The 25,416-nt window shown below is 40.6% G+C and overlaps 2 protein-coding genes across 2 annotated transcripts in view; one reads left to right on the top strand and one right to left on the bottom strand.

Moving 5' to 3' along the window:
- Nucleotides 1-16,705, bottom strand: part of LOC127623290 (mitogen-activated protein kinase kinase kinase 10-like) — a 46,640-nt gene extending 29,935 nt beyond the window's left edge. Inside the window, exon 1 of the mRNA XM_052097683.1 lies at nt 13,964-16,705. Coding sequence (XP_051953643.1) covers nt 13,964-14,843 — 880 coding nt within the window. The 5' untranslated portion in view covers nt 14,844-16,705. The remainder of the gene's footprint in view (nt 1-13,963) is intronic.
- Nucleotides 16,706-19,970: 3,265 nt separating this feature from the next.
- The window catches only part of LOC127623183 (signal-induced proliferation-associated 1-like protein 3), a 113,177-nt gene continuing 107,731 nt past the window's right edge, over nt 19,971-25,416 (top strand). The window contains exon 1 of the mRNA XM_052097501.1: nt 19,971-20,118. The gene's annotated coding sequence lies outside the window, so the exon portion shown is untranslated. The remainder of the gene's footprint in view (nt 20,119-25,416) is intronic.

Below are 25,416 nucleotides of genomic sequence, written 5' to 3'. Positions count from 1 at the left end.
TGAGATCACAATCTTTTAACGATTAATAGTGGAGCTCTAGTTACTGATATGACTAGAGTCCTTTTTAAGAGTCCTTTTACTAGAGTTTTTAATGGGGATAAAATAACTGAGTGGACCTTTAAGGTAAAGTTTGTCATTTATGTGCCACTAGCTTCGCCAAACAGAATTAAAAATAAAAAATTTTTTTTTTTTAAACTTCCCCTTTCTCCAATAGGTGGGACAAGCAGATAGTCCTGCCCAAAACTCCCACCATTGTTTGAGGCAATGTTTCTGTGTCCGATCGGGATGCTTACACAAATAGAGCAAAGATTTGATAGTGCCATAGAGCCATAGTGTTAAATGGCTTACTTATAGTTATTTCTTCATATTTAGCTGGAATAGGTATATTTTAACAATGAAAAAATAAGTAAATCAGACAATTTAAACCAAATCTATGTAATAATACTGCTTTCCAGTATATTAAAATATTTAGACTAAAAATCATGTTAGCTTGTAAATAATTCCTCAATAAGAATAATGTTAAAGGGGTCATGACATGAGAAACCAAATTTGCCTTGATCTTTTGGTATATAAGAGGTCTTTGTATCATTAAAACATCCTGCAAGTTTAATATTTTAAGACGTCCTCCCCATTCTAAACGAATCACTTATTTAATCAAACTCAAAATACAGCTCGTTCTGGATTCATGGTTAGAAGTGACGTGTCGGTTAGAAGTGACGTACCAGCGTTTGCATATGACCGCCTCCAGCACAAGATAACTACGGTTTAAGCGCAAGACAACTACGCTCATTTCGTATCGCCGTGCGCCTCACAAATGTTCAGTCGATGGACAGCGAGCTCTGACAGAGACTACTTGTGCACAGGAAAATTACGATGCCACACAGATGTGCTGTTCCTGGCTGTGGTCAAACAAAACCTCTGAATAAGCTGCCGAAAGATCCAGACGTCAGGGAAAAATGGATGCAGTTTATTTTTTGCGGACGTTCCAGTCACGGCAGTGTTAACTTAAGCGTTTGTTCTGTACATTTTAAGGATGACTGTTTTGAGAACAAATCTCAATATGATGCTGGCTTTGCCAGAAAACTGTTGCTCAAAGATAAGTCCGTGCCGACTATTCTGGGAACAACTGACGACGCAAACTGTAAGTAATCTATTTTAAACTTTAAACTACTTTTTAAAGCGCAATTTCATTCATTATGAATAATCACAGTGTTTTTACTTAGTTTACTTGCATATTGTTCTGGCTGGAGGCGTCAATAATTGATACATAGGCACTGACGTTAGCCAATCATAACAGTGGGCGTTAACACTGAAGTCTTAAATGGAAAACGCCCCCAAAACAGACTGTTTGAATCAGAGGATGAGAAACAGGGTGGGAAAAGTTCATAAATCACTAGATTTTAAAAGTTTTTCTTAAAAAAAAATATATTAATACTATAATTGCACCTAAGGGAACATAATAATACAATAAAAAAAACCATGTCATGACCCCTTTAAAAAAAAATGTTTACTGGTGTATTCAGGGGTATCAGGTAAACTGGACCACTTTGACTGTTAATAAAAACAGGGGTGAGAACTGTGCAATCTAATGATCTGTTTACAAGACACTCTAATGCAACCTGTTCCAGTCTGACGTCCCATGCCGGGAGGCTCTGCCCTGCTCCCATCTGACGTCCTTTCAGTGCTTCAACAATACTTCTCTCACTTCTATGGCACTGTAAGATGGCAGAGGAGCAGGCCACTGACACTTGGCCCTGTCAGTGCATTCTGTGTACAGAGCTACTGTATATGCATATACATATATTGTTTTCTGTGTATTGCAATAGTATACGGACCACAACACTGTACACTCTGTGTCTCCAATACTGTATACTTTGTGTCATTTGTGCTTTCTTTGTAGGGATGGATGTGTGGTACTGTTCATGTTTACTGTGCCACAGCAATACCTTTGCAGCATAACTGTACGTATTTCTGTAAGGCCTGCTTAACACCGCACCATAAACAGAGCATAAGCTGGCTCACATTGTGCTTTCAGACTGACTGTATTTTTATGCGTTATTACACTATTTCCATTTTTAATCCTTTTTAATTTAATTCTGTCATGAATTACTCACCCTGTCATTCTATGTCATTTCAAACATATATGATTTGGCACACATTCACACAAGATCTTGAGTTCATTTTTGTGCTAAATGTGAGCCATGAGCCACTCTGACAAAAATGACAGGTACATGCCTTCATAAGACTTGAAATATGATGCAAGAGGCACATGGACTACTTATATGATAAGTTTGGGTCTGTGATGGAACGAATCGCACTTTCCTTGGATCATCGTCGCCCTGCCTCTACAGAGGGCCATTATTCATCCAGGCTCACAAATGTAGTGGGCCGGAGACAGGAGGGGTGCAGTGTCTATTTCCCGTTTGGCAGTGCATGAGGCGGCGCACCTGAAGTCAATGAACAGCCTCCTCACTGCTGCCTTTGTTTTTAAAGCGCACCACTCCTCTGGAGACCGGTCTCTTCACGCTGGTGTCCTCACAAGTCCAAGAATGGAGCGGATAGAGTCCAGCATGAATTAGATGCGATGCCAGGGACTGGAGCACATGTTGTGGCTGTCTGGCCAGGATGTCTCCGCTATTCCCCTCATGCGCCGTGGCCCAGGAAAGTCGGGCTGCTGAAGATACCGCAACCCCTCGCATCCCGGACCAAGGAGGGGAGCACACGCGTGACCTGGACCCCGTCCATTAAATCTGGACTTTAGCCTCTCTTCAATCCATGCATTCCCATAGCCACATTCACAGCAAGGATGTTATTCCCCTTTATGCACTTTTTTCATGTGAAAATGATCAGTGGTGAATTTGTGGCAAGTTTGAGGCAAATTTGCCATGTACTCTCGATTTTTGTACGAGTATTACATTTGCAGCTGTTTGTCAATAAAATGTGCAATAAGCAAGGGCTGCATTTGGTAACATTTGGTCAGACATGCGCGAGGTAGAGATCTTGCCACAACTCTTTCGAAAGGCACTTTTCATAGACGACAGGAGAGGAGGTGCAAAAGGTGCCAGAACACACACAATGATGCCCACAACTGCTTCAACTCAATATAGAGTGAAAACATGAAGCCTATCTCTGAATGCAGCAATCATGTAAATACTGTATTCCGTGTTCAAGTGATGGATAACAAAACTAAGAAAATTACCTAAATAAAATGGTTTGCATAACTCTTAAAATTAAGAGTGTGTTATTTACATTTATGCATTTGGCAGACGCTTTTATCCAAAGCGACTTACAGTGCAATTATTACAGGGACAATCCCCCCGGAGCAACCTGGAGTTAAGTGTCTTACTCAAGGACACAATGGTGGTGGCCGTGGGGTTCGAACCAACGACCTTCTGATTAACAGCCCTGTGCTTTAGCCACTACGCCACCACAAAAATGTCAAATATATAACAAACAAGGCACCAAAACATTCAGAGAAACATCTCAACTATGCTGAGCAGACAACAATTTAATAGTGAAGGGAAAAAAAGTTTTTGTAAACCAAAGTTAGGTCATTCCAAGGCTTTCATATAAATTAAACAATTTAGTGGCATTCTTCTTCTTAATACATCTCAATGAATTAAAAAAAAAACAAATGTACTCCATTTGAAACAAATAAATTTAGCCATTATATTTTGCAGTTTATAATCTTTGTTTCTCATAATAATCCCAAAAATGCTCCTACTACAAGGTATAGGGAATAGGACCATCGATCAGACTGTTCTTAAGGGAACTGAATGAATAAAACCTAAATACCGACTGATTAACATTTAAAAAAAAAAAATAGAAATAAACTCTTCGATTATAACAAGCTGATTGACAGTTTCACAGATACCAGACATAGTTGGCAAACGTTAACTGCATTAAAGTTGATGCAATTATTTAGTTTTTATTACCATAACACCGTGTTTTCCTTTGTTGCACGACTTTCCCCTTGAGCGTGATCTCTGTAGCAGCCACTGAATGGTGCTATAGCGGAACATGTGACTCGATTGAACTTGGACTGACAAAATTTAGACATGTGAATATAGATTTGCCACAGACATTCTTTTTTGACATGCAATAACCATTTAAATTAATGATAGTTTTTGCGATTTCAAATAATCTATTTAAAAACCCTCTTGGTTCATTAATCTAAGGGGGCACGTGTCCCCTCAGTCTGAATGGGCATGACACCTCTGATAACAATTATGTATAGCAAATGGAAATTAATCTACAAAACCCAAACTCCTAAGTGTGGCTATAAAACTGCTTAACCTGCCAAGCATCAAAATGTATTTTTTCAAACAATGGAGTGAGTTGCTGCCTCCATTATTTTATATTGTTTCATAAAAGTCTAGATTGCTTATGATAAATAAGATTTCAGAGTATTTTCAGCTTGTTATTTTGTTCAGTGTACTAAGTGTATGCTGAGTGCCGAAACTCTAGCAGCTAAGCTTCTCCAATGCAGGACTGGGCTACTTATATGGACAATATGAAAGTGTGAATCCTGTAACCTATAACCTAATTAATATGGGCATCAAAATACCTACAGTATGTGCCACTTCTGTGTGTGCTGTAAAACTGGCCTAAGTGTATAGTGTAAATGTGTGCATGTTAGCTGTATGGGCAGGTCCAGCTTTGATTATTGACTGATGCTGCAGTCCATAGAAAATGTGTGTGTTGTACATTTTAGTGTATGCTCAGTTTGGGTGTGGATAAGCACTTTGTGTGTACACATTGTGTCCTTTTTGCTTTGTGTTGTTGCACGTCTTTCTCACCGTCATGTGAGCTCTGTGACAAACCTTGGACTCTGCCGCAGTTACTCTTTAACAGAAAACAACTGGGAAATTCTCATGCCTGCAAAATATGTGCGCTTACATATTAACTTGTTCAATTTTACAGATACTCAGTCATCTGAGGGCTGTGGTCTTCAATTCATTAACTGAGCCAGCAAGCCATACTCTTTATTGTCTTTTTATTGATTTGTGTGCTAGATACTGCGTGTGTGTATTTGTTTTCTGGCTAGCATTTGATCTGTGTCACAGTTTAAAATAAGGACACTTACCTACAGTACCTACCTACCTACCTACCTACCTACCTCACTCACTCACTCACTCACTCACTCACTCACTCACTCACTCACTCACTCGCAGGTACAGTATATTGACAAAAGATGACCAAAACTCACAGCCTCAAACTCCTGTACTGCAGGTGCTCAAGTTCCCACTAAATCACCAGTGTTTCAAATCAGAGCCAACTCTGATCTAATGGTATCGTAGTATTTAATGGGATGCACCCCCTTACAAAAATCTAGAATTGCCGAAAGATTGCTGCAAACTTGCCGACAATGAAGAATTTGTCGCAAAGCTCATTTCAATGTGAAAATGAATGAGTGGCGATGTGAAAAGGACATATTTATTAATATTATGCCCTTAGACAAATCCAAACTTAACCAATCAGTAGAGAGTGTTAACATGATAGGAAGCTGTGAGTGTGATGAGTAGAGAGTAAAGCTTTAAACAAAGATGGCACTTTTGCACTCAAATACAGCTGGACTGAGCACAAAATAATGCAGGGATTTCAAAACACATTTTTGTAAATTTCAAGCTACTTTTAACTTAATGGCATTTATGGTGCAAGATGCTGAAACACAACGCAATGCAAAATAGCACAGAGAGAATGCACCCTGTGAGAGACTGACAAACTCAATTGGATTGCAGTCTACTAGGGATGTCCCAATAGTAATTTTTTGGGTACGAGTACCTACACTTCCTTTCTGGTGATCGCCAGTACAAAACCTATTTTTTGGAATTAGAGCAGTTTATTTTAATTTTTTCATCAAAATAGTGTCTAAACATATACATATATATATATATATATAAAAACTTTAATCAAATTAAAATAGAACAATTATTATTTCAACATTGTCATATTATTTTTATCAAATGAAGTGTTTTATACTGAAACTCACAGCAAAATCCAAATTATAACACTGAAGTTATTTTTGTCTAATAAAGTGCTACATAGCAGAGCATCATAGATGTGAGATATTAGCTAAATATAATACAATTACATTACTACTGATTTATTATTATTATTATTAGTAATAGTAGTAGTAGTAGTAGTATTACAGTGCATATAACACAACTATACAGCAGGGATATATTTCTGTCATACTTTTTCCATTTAAATTGATCTTTTATTTGGAGGAAGCTTTTATTTTGGAGTGAAGCCCTTTCCGTTTCTGTGGCACATCCCAACATATGCCAATACGCATGTTTATTTATATAAAAGTAAGAGAAACCATTAATAGACTTCTAAAGCCATTTTTTGTGTGCTTCCTAAATAATATGTATTTTAATTATCTGAATAATTAAGATCATATTATTTTTATAATTCTTATATTTCTTATACAATGAATTATCTTTAATTTGGGGTCTAATTCAATTAGGCTATAAATCAGCACAACATGTAGTGAATTCAAGTAAAAATTGCAATCCACTGACAGCCCTACAAATAATGTCAGTGGATTGGAGATACAGTATTTCACAATTAATGACAAAATGACATAAATGCTAATATTGGTGGAGCATGGTGCATATTTTAATTTAATGATGACTTAGGCCCTGTTTCCAGCTCCTATTAAGATAGGTTTTTGGTGATCGGATCATATGGTCAGCGCTAAATAGAGGTCTAAACGGGGTCTAAAACATTTTGTGATTGGATCTGAATGCATCACATTTGAAGTGTAAACACTAATCCCTCCTGTATACGTCCCAGCAGCAGTGAAGTACCACCCCTCTCCTGTCAATCAACCGCTGCACTAAAACAAGAGTTTAAACTATGCCGGTTATGAGCTGTTTAAAGGGAAATAACAGTCCGATCAGAAAAATAAAAAAGCAGTTATATACACAAGCGTGAGAACTTCACAGATCTTCTTCAGTGTGTCTGAACCCGCAGGGACCCTTATGAGAAGCACGAACATATGCAGCACACGTTAATACAGGTTATCCACCAAAGTAACAGACAATTCTGCTCGAAATGTTGTGTTTGTGCTTAAATTACATTTCAGTTACATCATGGAGAAATAGCACTTTTTCTGACTTTGGTTTATTATCATGCAGGAACACACTGACATAGTGACTGACATATGTCATCATGAAACAGAGACCCTCCCCTCCAAATTCAATCACAAGTGGTCAAGGGAGACAAATTTAAATGACCAGGTGTAAAAAGCAATGTGTCTCATCTGACCACGTGTGACCAGATCACCCGAGACGCATCTTAATACCAGGTGGAAATGGGGTCTTAGTGTCCTATATTCAACAGGAAGTTGGCACTGTTCCAGTACCTTAGGATTGGCCACATTATGCCAACTCACTGACAAGTGCCATCTCCTATCAAACATTTTTGCATCAGCTCAAGCATGTTTACCTTCCCTTGTGGGGCAATCTCTAATGTTACATGTTTACTTTGGGGTACAGTTTGTAAAAAATGTATTCCTCTTCACTGTATTACAGTCTGTACAGCTGGAAAAAACAACTCGCTTCACAACCTGCTTTTACTGAACTTCCATGAGCATTTTGCCTGGAAAATGGACCTCATACTGTAGGTACCCACCAACAGTTATCGCTTTGGTTACTGGGGACAGTGTTTCACATTTCAGTGAGCACAGACCAATTTTAGCAAAAGTCAACATATTGTTTATGATTGCATTGTGAGATCAGTCTGCTGCATTTGAAGTATTTAAAAGTGGAGTTAACAGTTCCTGAAACTGTCCCACTACGCTATACTTGAAAATTACAGTATAGCTAAAAATACAGTACTGGTATAAGCAGCGAGTACTAAAAGAAACAGTTCCAGTATTTTTACACAGTCTAATCTTTACAAATTGGTATTGATGCACTCCTGGTGTTTAACAAATAGCCTAAAGTTTCAGACAAATGAGTCATGAACACAAACTAAAGTGCAATCAGTGCTAAACAGCCCACTTTTACTGTCATCTCTATTTGATAAGCAACTAGAGTGATCCTGACTCATTCGAATTGGTGGGAAAGGAATGCATCCTATTACTTATTAATGAGACACCTAAAATCGTGGGTGACAGTTGTGCATCAGATGATTGCAGGGTGTTATCGTAAAAGACAGGAAAGCAGTGTTATCAAAGAGTCAGGCCTCTTTTATGTGAAAGGTTTTTTGTAGTCCCAAGAACAAAACTTCTAAATATGACTCTGTGTGAAAGAGTTATTAAAAAGTAACCTTGTGTAACAATAAAATATCTTTAAGATACATAGTCTGTATCCATTCATCCATTTCACTATTCATCCCCCTGGGAATCAAACCCATGCCCTTCACATAGATAGTGTAATGCTCTACCAGTTGAGCTACAAGAAAATAATAAAGACATATAACTACAGAAATTCAGTACAGCTTTATTTCTGTGATGGTGTCCCTGTACCCTGGTGACCCAGTGCCTATTACCCACCCTCCAGTGTGAGTTCAGACCCTGGGGCTTTTCCTCCACATGCATCCGCACACATTACTTAGCCTGGTTTCCTTCCCCTGTGTCCATCTGAACTCTCGTGCAAGCTCCAGACCCTCGTTTTCTCATACCCACCCTCCCCTCCCCCAGCCGGACGAGTGACTCCTGTCATTGTCGAGCCATCTCTGTCTTGGGCTGGAAATAAAGAGGTCATTGTTGCTATGCTGCTGTGTTCCCAGCCTCTCTGCCTCTCCCTTTCCTTGTCTATCTCTAACCTCCTTCACCTGCCGGTTCAACGCTATTTCATATCTCAACCAGTAAAAGCTATTTGCATGCTAATATGGCATAAACATCACATGGCCAGTTACTGAACTGCAGTCATCATGTGGAAAAAGGGCCCAACCTGATAAATGCAGTATAAAGGTTTTTAGCTACGGATGGTGTCAACAGAGCTACAAGAGCAACATGTTCAAAAGAATCACAAACCTAATAGTCTACTACACAAATAGTACGGTGGCCTTAGTATAATTAATTACATGTTTAGGCCTACAAATACCAGACTGCATTTTTACATACACTATGGAGTAGTACATGTGTCCTGTCATTGAAGATCAAATGGCAGAACAGGTACAGTAAACCTGCTCATACTTTAATAGTAGTGAACTGAAATGGTTTGTTAAATGGCAGTTGCCAATATCTGCAGATAAAACAGCTACAATACCAATAGATACAATATAATGTATATTGTTAAATGGTGGATGCCATTATCTAGAGAGAAGGCTGATATATGATGGATAATCTACAGTTATCACCACAAAATAAACCCATCAGGGTGTGGACCCCAACTCAGAGTGGGATCTTGTATTAGGAGTTTATTTTGCAATAATGATCAGCTGACTGTATATGATCATGGTTATTACACAGCCACTTACCAAATAAATAATGAAATGGACATGAAATTCCATGATTTGCATGTAAATTACATTATTTTGTGAAAAGAAAGATGCCGCAGAGTCTCCAGAGCAGCTAAACCCCTCCGGTTTGCATCGGTAGGCCTGTAAGGTTTTTATATTGCAAAAATTACCATCTGACAAGATTACTTGCCAAATAAATAAATATATGGACACGAAATATTGATTTGAGTTTAAATAATTTTATTAGCTTACTTGCAAAATCTCAGAGTGATACAAGATGTAGGAAAGACTTCTCACAATACCCGAATGCCGGGTTATATGTCTCCCTGGATATGTGGTCGTTATCCAGAAATTTCAGACCGCTTGATGTCGCGATTGATCAATCAGAATTGATTATTCCAGAGAGCTTTGTATTAAAATGCCAATCAATATAATCAAATTCATCTCCAAACTGCAAAGGTCTACACAATATTGCTAAATGTATTATTTTTACACAATATTTACAAAGAAATCCAGTCAGTAGATTTTGCAACTGAAACTAGGTGAAATAACCAATCAATATATATCAGTCTATCATTACCTTTAACATTAGTTTACCTTAATCACATACACCTTATATTAAAGGGGGCATGAAATGGAAAATACAATTTTCCTTGATATTTAAACATATAAGATGTAACTGTACTATAAAACATACTGTAAATTTCAGAACTCAAAAGTTCCTCCCCAATCTTAAAAGAGCATTTACAGTTCCCACCCTGCTGAAACATCTCATTTTGAAAACCGTGTGTTCACGACGTCACGAGACATTGCACAATTGCATTTGCATGCCCTGTGTCATTGCACCGTTGGCCCTGTCCACTGGTGCTAAGTTCGTATCATAAACAGAGGGAGAGAGACCGGCTTAGTGTGACCAACTATTCCTAAACACCAAAGGGGACCCATCTGGACTATTTTTTATTTTTTTTTGGTGCATATAACATGCATTACACAGACGTCTTTAACCTTTGCATGTCTATCACACCGCTTTTAAAAGAAGCGGTGTCAGTAAAAAACTCTGTAAAGCTTTATTCAGCTGCTTAGCATCTGGCTGATATTGGTTCACCCACCTGAACCATTTTTACTTGATAGTGTATGTAAACGAGCACTAGCTGGGTGTCTTTGACTGTTTGGATGCGTTGAGTAATGGTTTAATATATTCGGATGCAATGTGTTGGATGTGCATTGTGTATACCCTGAAATTTTGTTTCATAATGTTGTGATGAACTTGTTTATTCTCTTCCGATTAAGTTTCAAATATGGCTAAATTTGAGGGGCTGCATGATGTTAGCCAATCAGAACAGTGGGCATTTACAATGATGTTTGAAGGAGACGCTGAGGCCAAAGCCGAGCGTTTCAGTCAGAGGGCCAGAGACAGGGTGGACTATGACAGTTTTGGTGCAAAAAACTTTACTGACATTATCGTGGACCTCAGGGAAGATAATAAAATAATTTTCATGACACCTTTAAATTTGAGTGTATAGATTCATTAAGTTTTGAAAAACAAGTACTGAGCGCATGCCAAGGCTATTTGATAGCACCAAACAATGCAGGTTAGCCATAAGCCATCCCTGTGTTCCAGGAAAGACCTGCCTGAGGAATGTGTCTGAGGAAGGTGATCGGGGGTTTAGCATTACCCTCAGCTGAGTCATCCTTCCAATTGATCCCAATTTATCTTTTGTTTTTGCTAGTAGGGCCATTTTTTGATAACGGGTAACTTAAGTCTGGTGTTAGCTCGGCTAACAATATGTACTGACCAACAACTGCAGCCTTTCAACTCAAATTTAGAGTGACATCACCCCAAAGGAGGTTACAATAATCAGATTACCCTAGTTGTACAGGTGCACTAACAACCAGCAAACCAAATATGTCCAAATTAGCCAACCAGGCAACATAACAGGGCAAAGGGATTATTACAGTATTTTGGTGTGGTAATTTGAAAGCCATTGTCCCTGACTCTTTATGTCATTGTTCTAATATAATTTATTTGCAGAGCCTCATTGAATCAAACACCAAATGTGTGTGGCTAATTTATGTTGACTTGTCCCTGGGAATGTTTATGGAACAGCATCATTTTCTTTTCCATTCCATGATTAAATGGTTCTGTTCCAAAACTTAGTGAGCTACCTTGCTGTCTCCTGCCTACATAGACAGCTGTCTTCTATGGCAGCAGCTCTACTGAAATAATTTCTCATAGGAGAGAGATTTGGTACGCTATACATAGATGGCAGCTCTGCGTATAATTCAAATAGCGCTCCTCATGGGCAGCGCATGCGAGACTCGATACCGGTGACGTGAGAGAAATGACACAATCTTCTAATGAGCATAAATATGCACAGCACACACACATTTTTGGTAAAATAGCATGTTTTGTATCATAATAAAATTGTATTTATCATTACTTTTCAGTATTGAATTGATTATTAGTATATTTATAATCAAAATGTATCTTGCTTCGTCCACCATCTATTTATTTTTCCATTGAGCATTCTGGGACCGCCTACCTGAGGAAGGATACATACGATACTACCTTAAAATTTGTCCAAAACGAGATATCTTAAGAGGCACCATAATTAAGTTGCCTAACTTTTGGAACAGACTTTGCGTCTGGAGTGTGCAATGATGTCTTAAAATGCTGCATCTGGAGGATGCTCACTGGGTTTTGGAACAGACCCAATAAATGTTATGCGAAACTATGTGACAGGTTTAGCTGATGACTTACACAGAATTATCAGAAATCAACACCAATAAACACCAATGCTTGGAGGGACACTATTACTGAAGCTCTAAATGGGATACTATGCCATTTAAACAACTGTGCCTCACTGTGTTGGCTGAGCAGGGAGGGGGATGTCTTGGGTGCAATAGAGTGAACAAAAATAAACAAAACATGTATATTGTTTTGTTTAAAACAATTTTTAACAAATACTGTTTAAATATTAAACAATATTGAAATGCTTAAATTTCCTTTTTCATTACTACTAATAGATGTATTTATTAATGTATTATTTAAAGCAGTTTGTAATTACATAACCTTAAAAATGCTTTGGCAATACTATCCTGCAGTTGTCATGCCAATAAAGCTGAATTGAACTGAAATATAGAGGGGAGATGGGAAGAAGCTGGAGGGCTTGGAATCCGCCTCTGTTGTCAATGAAGCTATGCCAATCTCCAAGTACGCCAACAGTTTGAAGAGGATACCTGAGCTCAGAGCCCCTGGATAATGAGGAACTGTGAAACTCTAAACTCTAACAGCTAATGCTTTCACCCTTCTTGTCTCTACAGGGCCACTGTAAACATGCATCCCATCTCTGAGAGAATAGGCAGCAATGGGGTGACTGTGGATTTGACAAAGACAGGGATTAGGAGACTTTGCAAAATCTACTCTCAAGCTTCTCGGACACAGATAGTGTCCTGTCATGGTCTGCTACTGCAAAAACTGCAGAAGCTAAAAACTCTCCGTCTAGTGTGCAGTCTTCCTTCCAACTAAACACACACACGCACACATCCATACACATCTCTCTATACTACTCTCTTCTTTCTGCCCAGTAAACCAACAACTCTAACTGTGCTTAGCATAAAGTAGCACAAAGGACCAAAAATAGCTCTGTGTTCCAGAGCAGAGCAGCTCTCCTTAAGCAGAGGAACCAATGACACAAGAGGCTGAGAAATAAAAATAATTTTAAAAACGTAAGCTAAACACAACATCTATTTCTTTCGGCACTGTCACTACATTCATCCCACCAAAACATGAATTTTATGCCATTCCTATTGCAAATTTGAATAAAGGGAGTTCTGCTCATGTTTGAATATTGTATCAACATGGTCTCATGACAACTGGTAATAATTCATATGAAATGGTGAAATTGTACAACCCATGTCGTAAAAAAGGTACAACTGTTATCACCATAGAGACGAACCAATCACCAAACAGAATTTCAAACTGATCCAATACAAGCATCACATTTTAGCTAAAAAATGTCAGTAAACAAATTTGATTACTTACTCCATATTTATTTATGCAATACAAAAGATTCCCTTTCCAAACCCGATTGTTCTCCTCTGTGCAGAACAAAAGTTATTTTCCTATTTCAATTATTGTTCTTTAGGTTTGGTTTAGAGATTAAATTTAGGAAAAACCGTAAGAATGCTCATTCAAAACTTCAGCGTTTCTACTTCTTTCATGGTTCAGTGATTCTCCTATTACAATTATGGTTAGGTTGAGGGTATAGTTAAGGGGTTAGACTTTATGATTAGGTTTAGGTGGTGGTTAAACTTAGAAAAAATCATAATAACATTGTTAGTTGGCAAAGTTGTATATTTCTGTACGAGCCAACTCATCTGATTTCTTACAATTTCGCCATCTTGTACAAATTACTATGACTTGTCATAAAACCAGGTTGGTTTTGAATTTACCTTTAACCAATAAGTTTATGCATGTCAATATGAATTGGTTTTAATTTGATGGTATGAGTGTATATTTCTGTAACAAAGAAACTTTACTCACTGTTGCTGGATTTGAGGTCTCTGTGGATGATTGGCACAAAGGTCTGGTTGTGCAGGTAGTCCATTCCTGTCGCAATCTGAACTGCCCAGTTCACCAGTACCCGAGGCGGCACCTTCTTCCCAGCAAGTGCCCGGTTCAAAGCCCCACCACGGGCATACTCCATGACCAGGCAAAGATTTGGCTCCCGCAGGCAAACACCTCGCAGGGCAATGATGTTGCGGTGTCTGAGCATCCAGAAGAGTCTAGCCTCCTGCCTCACATTCTCTGCTGTGGCACTGATGTCCTCATCGAGGTCCTGACGGGCAGCTTTAACAGCTACTTCCTCACCTCGCCACACACCCTTATAGACCTTTCCAAACCCACCAGCACCAATCATCTCCTCCAAACACAGCTCTGAGAAATCAATCTCCAGTGGAGACTCCCCACCAATCAGGCCTCCAGGGGGCAACGCAGGATAGCTGGTGTCCCGTCGGGTCACATAATTACTGGGGAATATGCCTACCTTGTCCTGGATCTTGCCGGTCCACCAGCCCTCATCTCCAGACACTTTAGAGTCCTTGGAGAGTACTTCTAGTAGGTCGCCACGCCGCAGGGTCAGCTCCTCATCTGCTGTGGCCTCATAGTCAAACACGGCCATCCAGAAAGTGTTACTCCCTTCATGATGATGGGAATCTGGGGACTCCACAGAAGAGGAAAGGGTCGATGAGTTCCAGCTGCTGCTGTTCTCTGCCTGTGTAATACAGAGCTTTGAAGTTGTATTTGCAGGGAGCGCAGGGGGAAGTGGGGGGCCACAGGAGCAACCATTGCTACCGCAAGGTAGCGGAGCGGCGCTGCTACCACCTCCAGCCCCTACTCCACTCAGTCTCGTATATGGGTCCATAGCTGAGTGCACAGGTCAGCGATGAGGTCTCAATTGCTGGAGGAGGCCCTCTGTCAACTCAAGCACAATATCCATGCAGAGCCCATCTACTGAGAACAGGTCTTCTTGACAAGCAGCTGGGCTGCTCCAGCACCGTCCTCACTGATCGCTTGGATTGTCCACAGCACACTTTGTGTATGTTTTAACATTTAAAGAGCCTTGTACTTTCAAATAGATACCTGTCATTTTGTGTGTTTGCTTGCAGCTCTAATATGACTAAGAAGAGAATATTGAATAAGAGATTTGCATTGTAACACATGTTTTATATAAAGAAACAAGAGAGCCAAAGTGCTTGAGACTACGTCCGAATATCAAGTCAATAAAGGCTTGAGGATGTTGATTCAAAATTTTCTTTTTGGTTGCTTGAAACGGCATTGATTTTTCCAACAAAAAAGTTACTCACAGAAGGCCTTGGAGACAACTTGATTGATTTCCTTTTTCAACTCCTCAATGCATACAGGATAACAACAGGAACGAGATGGGGTTTTTCACAATTGGCCACATCAAAGATGGCAAGGGTTATGCTTTTAGGTGAAGAACTTATATTGGAATGTTGACTCTAATCCACCAAAATCTGATCCATTTAAGACAGTCATATTTGCATAAATGCACAGGATATCGTCGTTATTCTTTGCAATGGATGCTAATGAATATTCATAGTCTTAAAAGTCATGCATGCGCAGGCTTAAGGCGTCTTCAGATATTTTTCCCCTCCAGCTAAACTATGACAGGCTTGCAGAGCTGCACTAGCATCCACAAATATTCCCACCTATATTATATTTCTCTACACGCCTCTTTTATATCGTTTAAATCCTGAACATCGGCAACGTTATTAGCCAGTTTGAGTCTAAATAGCTCTTAAGAAAAGCGCGCGTCCATTTTAAGATGTGAATTACAACAGAGTGGCAGTGCCTAGGACTGTTTGGTTTAGTCGACATATAATGTTTTCAACATTGCGTTTAAACCATGTAATCAGAGTTTAAACATTTAAATTAATTATCCTTGGGATAAATGTTACTATACCTACTGTAGATCTGCTTTTTAATCCACGTCCTATCTCTATAAATTGCACGTGCGAGTGTTTACTTCGATCATTTCGCCCTCATTTTCATTGATTGTCGTTTTGACAGCGGCTAGACCTTTTATTGTTACCGAGCAGCTGATTCATAAAGCTAGAGTCTGTTGCGTATATCAATACATATTTTTAACACGCTTAAGCGGAACGTTGTGTTGTTTAATATAATATTGAAGATATGATATTTCTATGAGGAATGAAAGTGATGCGATTGGCTAGCATAAAGGTGACTTTTATCCAGGTCGTGGTGATGGCGATTAGGCAACGAAATTCTCCTCCATAGTGTGTTTATGTTGCCCAAATTAAAGCCAGCAGAGAATGCGTCCACCATCTTTACAATAATAATACAAATAATAATAATAATATCCATTTAGTCCCTTTCTATACCCTGCAACAATATTTCTTGTAATCCAGAGATTAGGTTTATGGTACATCCATGCGCTCTTCCAGGCTTCCGCTCAAAATAAGCGTATTTTCTGGGTTCAGATATATCCTTTGGTTCCCTAGATCGTTCACTGTGCATCACAACATTCCTGCACCTCGTCGCATGGGCGTATCATAACGCTGCAATATCCATTCGATAAACACATAATCAAATTCCAATGAGACGATGCTCTTAAATCATTCTTCTAACTGGGACATTTGGTCGACCTGTCGTCCATCGCAACGAATTCTCCCGTTTTCTTTGCTCTATTTGAAAGACGGACTATTCCAAGGACCAAGCTGTCAGCTCCGACTTTGTATCCAAATACACCGGCTGGACTGGGGGGTGGAGGACAGGAGAGGATGCTGGGAAATGAAGTTTATTAAGTACACACTGGAAAGCCTTTGAAACGATGTGACGCGTTCAGGAACAACGTGTGTGTAGTAATAATATAAAATAAAATAATATAATATAATATAATAGTCCATTTATTTGTATAGCGCTTTTCACAAGATCTTTTATACATGAAATTATGACATAGCAGAAAATGAATTAATATAATTTTATTTATGTTTAGAACTTTTAGTGGTTAAAATTAAGTAAGTAAGTAAGTGTTGTTGGTCAATGATTAAACAAAATTATTTTGTATGAACTATAAACTTTAGTGATAAAGTCCTTTAAGTCAGTAAGCATTGTTCTTGGATTTTTGCCAATAAAGGCTTTTGTTAGTATTTAATTCTATGTAGTTTAATAGAGCGTTGTCCCTCCTTTGACAGGTATCATTCAGTGAGGAGCATCGCAGTCCGGCTGGACGCTTATGGCAGGTAATTTTGGTGAACTCCATTCATGCTTCAAGTGGCTCATGAAGAATTCCATGTCTTTGAATTTGCAACAATTCATCCTCTGTTAAGTCATATCATATCATATCGTTGTAATATTGGCTTTATGAAGCCAGCATATACTGTAACGGCCTCACTTAATTTAGTCTGAAGCAGAGAGCTTTTGTACATTTTCAATTACATGCCAAGTGGTAATCCAAATACACCCAAGATGGATTGTATCTTGAATATTAATATGTATAGACACTCAAACAATTTTTTTCAATTATGTTCTTCCATGATTTTAATCTGAATAGATAAATGTCAAATTAAATATTATAATGCATTCCAATTGATTGGCTAAACTGCAGTACAACACGCATTTAAGCAGAAAACAGGAACACAGGCCTCCTCCATTAGGTCATACTGCCCCCTGGTGAGATTCTGCTTCACATCAATGACAATTGTTCTTTCTGTCTTCCTATAGTCAGATCAAGAATGTTTTTTATTACACATTTAGTCTGCCATACTGACTGAAGTTTGAAGAGGGATTGTAGGTTTGCTAATTTGTTATGAATTTAAAATGCATCCATCTTTAAATTATTTTTTTTATTGCAGGCTGGAGAGCCAATCTATTTAAAAAAAAGAATTTTTGGAGAAAAATTAAATTACTTAACAGTATGTTTGCAAATAATATATCATAAATTCAGATGCTGGAAAACATACAGATAATGGCAGTAATTATTGGTTTCTATGCCAGGGTTCTGAATTTATCAAAACATCTGCAGGCAGAATCGGTGCTTATATACTTTATATGAACACTTAATTGAAAAAAGAAGAAAGAAGAAATAAATAAAAGCACATTATTGAAATATATTTATACATACATACATGCATATCTATCTATCTATCTATCTATCTATCTATCTATCTATCTATCATATATATATATATATATATATATATATATATATATATATATATATATATATATATATATATATAAAATTTACTTTTGTTATCTTAAAACATAAAACAAATGTGTGATGTTTGAAATGGTTGAATTCATAGTCTCTTGCTTTTCTTGAAATCTCAGGCTTACCAATTAACTACATGTCTTTATCACTAATCCTGATCACTCTGATTCTTCATTTTTATTGCATCTTTCCCATTCAAATGTGAAACTTGTGATCAATTACTAAAAATACATATATTTTAATTATACTCTTATTAGCCTGAGGGCAACATTTTGGCTTTTTATAATCAAGGTAATCTAAAGACATTAAAAACCTTTGGTAACTCTTGGCATTACAAGTAACTTACATTTATTTACATGGACATGCAAGGCATGGACATGCAAGAGCCACTTTAAATGTTTTTGCCTATGGAAATACAAACCACAGTTTGGTAAGAATTAAGGCTGGCACATTTGATGACTCTCCCTTTGAAATTATTTTTGAAAATGTATTAAGTTACATCTGCTGGGAACTTGGATACCGACTGATGGAAATAAGCAGTGGAGGCTTTAACTTGCCTTCTATTTGATGCTGAAAACAAATCAGAACTGCAGTTTATATGAGACACTGATGAGAACACAGAAATTGGGCAGAGCTTACAAATATTATATTAGTATGCATCCTATCACAATATGTATTAAATCATCAAGAAAAATAAATGTGGAATACTCCAATGTCGACATTCAGAAGTTACATTCCAGTGTTTAAAAGCATTAAACCATTTAACTGTGAGAGTCAGAGTGGCATACTGCACTTAATTGGCAGATTCACTGAATGTACTCTAATGTTTGTGATAATTTCAAAAGAGATTTTTAGAAAATGTGCTTACCATGATTACCATGAGGCTACAAGGAATTTATCTTGGAGCGGTGTTGACATTAATACTATAATAGTATTCTGACATACTGTAAATATTAAAATAAAATAAAATAATAATAATAATAATAAACACTTTAAAAATACAAAAGAGAGAAAGGATACACAGTATGAACACAAAGTAATTTTAGAAAAAAAAATTGCCCTTCACTATTTGGAAAAAGGTGCCCGTTTATCCACTTGTGTAATAACAAGAGTGCCCACCTGGATGTGCTATACACTGCTCGAAAAAACATACCTGTAACGTCTGCTACTCTAATGAATGCAACTAGAGATAGAAGTGATATCCACATTTGCGTGATACGTAGCCCTCCATAAAAGGTTTTTCAGTAAGACTAAATGTTTAATATAAAAAATGCTACAATAGCACCCATCACATAGAATCAGATAGCAAAAAAAAAAATTATAAACCAGCGCAAACATTTGAAACTGCAGTCTGACGTCATGCAAGCGCATCAAAGCGCAATCATGTCCAAGAAATCCTCATTGTGCTGTATAGGTGCCACCCAGCTTAACAAATTCACGGTATATTCAAAGTTTAATTTGTATATTTGTAAAATAGTGTTGTGTCTACTGAATCGCAACACGTTGGTCAATGTGATGGTTTTCACATTTGTTCCTTGCTTATGCTTCCACATTCGGGTTTATCACAATGTGCAGAAGTGTCCATTGTTTTAATGATAATCACAACGTATGTTTATCAACAGCCGACTGCTCACCACGTTACATTGCGGAATTTGCTCTCTTTCATATGTTACTACTAACACTAGTGAATGCGCCCGTGCGTGCGCGTGCGCAGTGCAATGTGAGTGTGCGCGCGAGCAGCAGCCGGGCGTCGTGTGGTTTCGGTTGGCTGGGAGGAAGAGGAATAACGAATGTGGGAGCCAAGAAGAATTCCTCGTTAGCGAACAGCGCTGGGGCTAGAAGCGACCAAATATCCACATGATTTTGGAAACATTTTTACGGACTACTCGTGTGTCCTAAGGGAATTTAAGTTTTCCCCTCACGCGTTCCCTGGCCGGATAAGGTAAGAGACGTTCACGGAATAATTAGTTTTTACGTTCATGTTTAAATCAACAATGCGAAGTGGCGAGTAAACTCGGAAGCCTTAGGACAGCTTTCAGATTTTGTAATGTTCCTTCATTACATGCACAGTGGGCAAAAGCGGGTTTCAGGAATCAAGCAGTAGTCGTTAGGTAGGATTCGGTTCGTTGTAATGTGTTTTCGTTAAGTGAAAAACGTTAGCGAATATAAACGTGTTAGTCCTTCCTGATCAACCAGAGCGCATGCGTAAGACTAGCACTGTAGTTTTTACTTACCTGGATTTAGGCCATTCAACAATAGTGAGACTACAAGTTTCACACAATGGTGCCCTTGTTCTTTATATAGTTAATGTTTTCTCTTAAAGCATCTTAAAACGAATGCTGGTCAGCGGTGAGGGCAGAATGTTTATTTACGCCAAAGTTTCAGCCAATGTAGAAAACACTTAAGAAACCATTGGAAATATGTTTGTATACAAGATTTGTATACTTCGGTGTGCCAATTAAAACTATGTTTTGTTGTGCAATTTGCTTAGACTTACTTTAGCTGTTTAATGTAAGCTCAAGTTTCAATATGGGTTTGATTTGTCGCATGCAATAGGTCTGTGCACAATCTGGAAAGTTTCTGAATATAAATAATTTGGTGGTGGCAGAAGACCATTTGGAAAAATCTTAAAGTAGTTTCCATTTCAATCACATGAATTTAGTATTGTTCTTTATCTTCACAATTCTCCTGGGTTTTTTATCATCTTTAGAACAACAGGTGATTTATGGGACTTTATCATGTTGTCATGATTGAATATTATTTACTCCATTGTGGATCGTGCACTGATGTGGAACTGTATAATTAAAAATCAGTATATGTGGGGAAAGATGTGCCATAACCAGTGCATACACCACAGCACCACATTAAGCAATATGTGACTTACATGAAAGAACCAGAATGTTGTGCCTGGCATTTAAAAGTTTAATTTTAGCAACTTCCTTTCTGAGGCTAATTCAATCACGGTGATGTATCTGAGACCAGTAACGATGGCCAAATTCAGTTTTCATGCTATTTGTAGCAGAGAACAGCAAAGGGCTTTGTGGGCAAATGTGGACATCTGTCCATAAATAGTCACAAACAGGGGCCCAATTTTTTTTAAGGTAATAATTTAAGACAAAATGTTATTTTGTGAGGAGTTGAATGGCATTGTATATCTGAATAACTGCTTCCAGGTGTTAGGCTCAACTCCAGTTCCCTATCTATTGCGTAAGTAGCTTACGCTATGGGAAAAACTCAGTTTCTCGAGAAATATTGAAGTCTTTATGTAAAACGCATTGCAGCTGCACAGCAGACAGCAATGAGCGAGGCAGCTCGGTCATTGGCTGTGCTGCAGCAACTTGCTCGAACCAATGACGGGCGACTCTGAAGCGCTACACGGCGCTCAGAGCCCAGCCAAGATGGGCGTGGCTTAGGGCTATATATTAGGCCTCCATCATGAGAGTTCTTTAGATTTAATCTCCTTCAGCAAAGACCTGTTCTTCGCTGGATCCTCCGGATTGTTTGAGTCTTTCAGCCGCCGTCGAAAAGCCTAAAGCAGGACCGCTGAAGAGGACGCCGGCGCCTTCAGCCGCCTCGAAGCCTTCTGCTACGCCATCCGCACGCATAGCGCTATATATTGTGCTATATATATATATATATATATATATATATATATATATATATAGCTCGAGTTTCGACCCGCGCCATCGACATCAGCGGACACGAGCACGGGCACCAGCATGGACTCTGAGATCGTCCGCATCCTGTCCAAAGCCGTGGAAGACCTCGGGCTCGACTGGTCTTCTCCGGAAGAACCCGCCCGCAGCCGGCTGGACGAGTGGTTCCTGCAGAGCGCCGGCAGGCCCTCGACAGAGACCCTCTCCTTTCTTCCCGAAGTGCATGACAAACTCACAAAGTCGTGGAAAGCCCCGCACTCTGCTCGCCTGAAGCCTTCTTTTCTTCCTCGCTCTCCTCAGTGGGCGGCGCAAGAGAAAGAGGCTACGAGGAACTCCGCCCCTCGAGGAGGCTGTGGCCAACCATCTGTGCCCACTCTCCACCGCCGGATGGAAAGCCAAAGTTTCTCATCCCTCGAAGCCCTGCAGATCCACCTCAGCTCTCGCCCGGTCGAGCATACGCCGCCGCCCGTAAGCTGCGTCAGCGCTTCATTCAATGGCGGTTTTACAAGTTTACCAGGCCAAACTTCTCCGCACCATGGACGAGTCTGGACCTGAACCTGAGGCTTTCAAGGACCTGCGCAGCGCCACTGGCGTAGCCCTCGCGAGCCACGAAGGCCACCGCCCAATCCATCGGCCGGGCCATGGCTAACTTGACTGTCCTTGGCGCCATCTGTGGCTGGCGCTACGCGGAGATGAAGGACGCGGATAAGGCGCCATTCCTTGACGCGCCTATCGCTCCAAGCGGCCTGTTCGGATCAGCGGTAAAGAATTCGCTGAACGCTTCACTGAGGCCCGGAAGGATTCGCAAGCTATGCGTCACTTCCTGCCCAAGCGCTCCAGCTCGTCTCACCAGAAACCGCCTCAGCAGCAGCAGCGAGCCAGGGCGGCCCCTCCCGTCTCCCAAAAGCCAAAGAGCAGACCTGAAGCGGGCGCTTCGGCGCCGCTCGCGTTCGCTGGCGAAGAAAGCCGCCTGAGCAGCGAGGTCCTCGGCCCAAGATCGTGCTGAACCCGGAGCCTCGTAAGTCTTCCTAGCAATAGGAAGAAAAAGAGAGAGTACGTGTCTCGCAAAGGCGGACCACTCTCTCTAAAAGATGTAAAACATTACCCAGTCCCCTTACAGGTGGTTGGAAATGTCTGTACAGCAGTCAATGGGCCAGTCACAGAACTTCGCTCACCTGCAATCAAGCGCCGTTTTAACGGCGACACACAGAAATCACGAAAAGAGTCATTTTCTGCCTGTGTCACTAAGGGTTCACATGTCCACACTAAAGTCGCATTCCCACATACCAATACTGTCCAAACAGTGCCAAATACTTCCCCAGCTCAGGCTGGGCGTCCAATAAATGTAGATCGTGTGCCTGCTGTCCTGCATGCACCCCTACACACAAACACTGTATGCATAGCCAAAAACCCCTGCCAGCGAGCGGAAGACTTTATGAAAGTGGTGCGGCGTGCCTACTACAGTATATGCACCCCCACCCATAAGTGCTGCCCATACAGTTTCAAACAGTTCTCTGTCTCATGCCGCAAACATCACAGATGCGATCGCGTGAGCCAAGAGACTCCCGCTAAAAGCGGGAAGCTTCATGAATGTGGCGGCGTGCCTTTTACGATGTATGCACCCCCACCGAAAACTCTGTCCATACAGTTTCAAGCATTTCTCCGACTCATGCTGCAAGCATTTCGGAGATAGCGCGCGTGCCTGTACTCTCACACGCACGCCTGCACTCGGCACTCAACACGGCTGCTCAGCGCGCACCTGCGCCTCTGGGAGCTGTAAACTCAGTGTTAGCACAAGGCAATTTGCCGGTGGGGCCCATACGTCACTGCGACATGCCCCCAGCCAGCATTCAGCCCATATCTGTGCGAGCAAAAGCCTGGGAAAAAAATCCCCGACATGCCGAAATGGGTTTTGAACATAATAAAAACGGTTACTCACTTGAATTCGCTCGCAGACCACCCCGCTTTTCAGCGGTGGTCGAGACGAAAGTGAGGAAAGATGTGTCATGTTCTACGCACCGATGTGCTCAAACTGATAGAGAAGGGTGCTATAGAAACTGTTCCTCCCTCTATGAGCGAGGCGGGTTTTTACAGCCGCTATTTTCTCGTCCGAAAAGGACGGTGGCCTCCGCCCCATCCTAGATCTCAGACATCTGAACAAAGCTTTAATGATTCAGCTCGTTCAGAATGTTAACAACCAAACATATCCTCGCAGAAGTTACGCCCGGGATTGGTTTCTATCAGTGGATTTGAAAGGCGCTTACTTTCACATTCGATAGCGCCTCATCACAGGCCTTTTCTGAGATTCAGCTTTGAGGGACAGTCATACCAGTACACAGTACTACCATTCGACCTATCATTGGCCCCCGTACATTCACGCGAAATGTATGGACGCGGCACTTTCCCCTGAGACAGCGGGAGTCGCGAATACTGAATTACCTCGACGATTGGCTAATCATAGCACAATCAGAGGGTCAGTTAACGACGCACCGATCTTGGATTATCAGCCATCTAGAATGCCTGGGTCTGAGAATCAATTTTGCAAAGAGCGTGCTATCCCCAGCCAGAATATCTCTTTTCTGGGAATAGTGCTAGACTCAGTGCAGATGACAGCGCCTCTCATCAGAGCGCGCACTCTCTATTCGGCGCCTTGCAACATCATTCAGAACGGGTGCACGCGCCCCGTCAAAGCGATTTCAAAGAATGCTCGGTCTCATGGCCTCGGCATCGGCGGTACTCCAGCTAGGATTGTTGCACATGCGTCCTCTCCAGCGCTGGCTCAAGAGCCGTGTCCCCACTCATGCGTGACGCATGGGCCACTTTTTGATCAGAGCGAATCATGGCTGTATAAAAGCCCTGACGCCCTGGAAAGCCGTCAACTGGTATCAAACCTGCGTGAGTCTGGGCGTAAATACGCGGAGAAAAATGATCACGACAGATGCCTCCAAAATAGGATGGGGGGCCCTTTACGAGGGCAGGCCTGTCTCCGGCTTTTGGTCAAACCCGGAAAAGTGCCTACATATAAACTGTCTGGAAATGAAGCGGTCGCCTTGGCTCTCAGAGCCCTGCTTCCGTACCTGAAAAGCGAACACGTCCTGGTCGAGCGGACAACATGACCGGTAGTTTCAGTATATGAATCGCCAGGGTGGACTCAGGTCGAGCTCCCTGCACTCTATGGCCAGGGAGCTCATCTTATGGTCACAACACCACCTGCGTTCGCTGAGAGCTAGCGCATGTGCCAGGCCCTGAACCAGGGAGCGGACATGCTGTCCAGAGACAAGGTTCTCCCAGGAGAATGGTCTCTCCACCCCTGACGGTTCAGTGGTTATGGCAAACCTTTGGCGAGGCAGAGGTCGACCTCTTAGCCTCCAGAGAAAACGCGCACTGTCCCCTTTTCTTCTCAAAGAGCACGGACGCTCACCCAAGTCTGGCCGAGCCGCCCCTTGTATGCTTTTCCCCGATCGCGATGCTACCTCAGGTCATCAGTCGGATCAGGGAAGTGAAATGTGCAGTGCTCCTGGTAGCCCCACTCTGGAACAACCAGGCGTGGTTTCCAGAACTGATGCAGATGATGCAATCTGCCC

This window comes from Xyrauchen texanus, chromosome 29 (genome assembly GCF_025860055.1).
Source record: "Xyrauchen texanus isolate HMW12.3.18 chromosome 29, RBS_HiC_50CHRs, whole genome shotgun sequence".
NCBI classification, from domain to species: domain Eukaryota; kingdom Metazoa; phylum Chordata; class Actinopteri; order Cypriniformes; family Catostomidae; genus Xyrauchen; species Xyrauchen texanus.
This window is presented reverse-complemented; position numbering and strand designations above follow the sequence as displayed.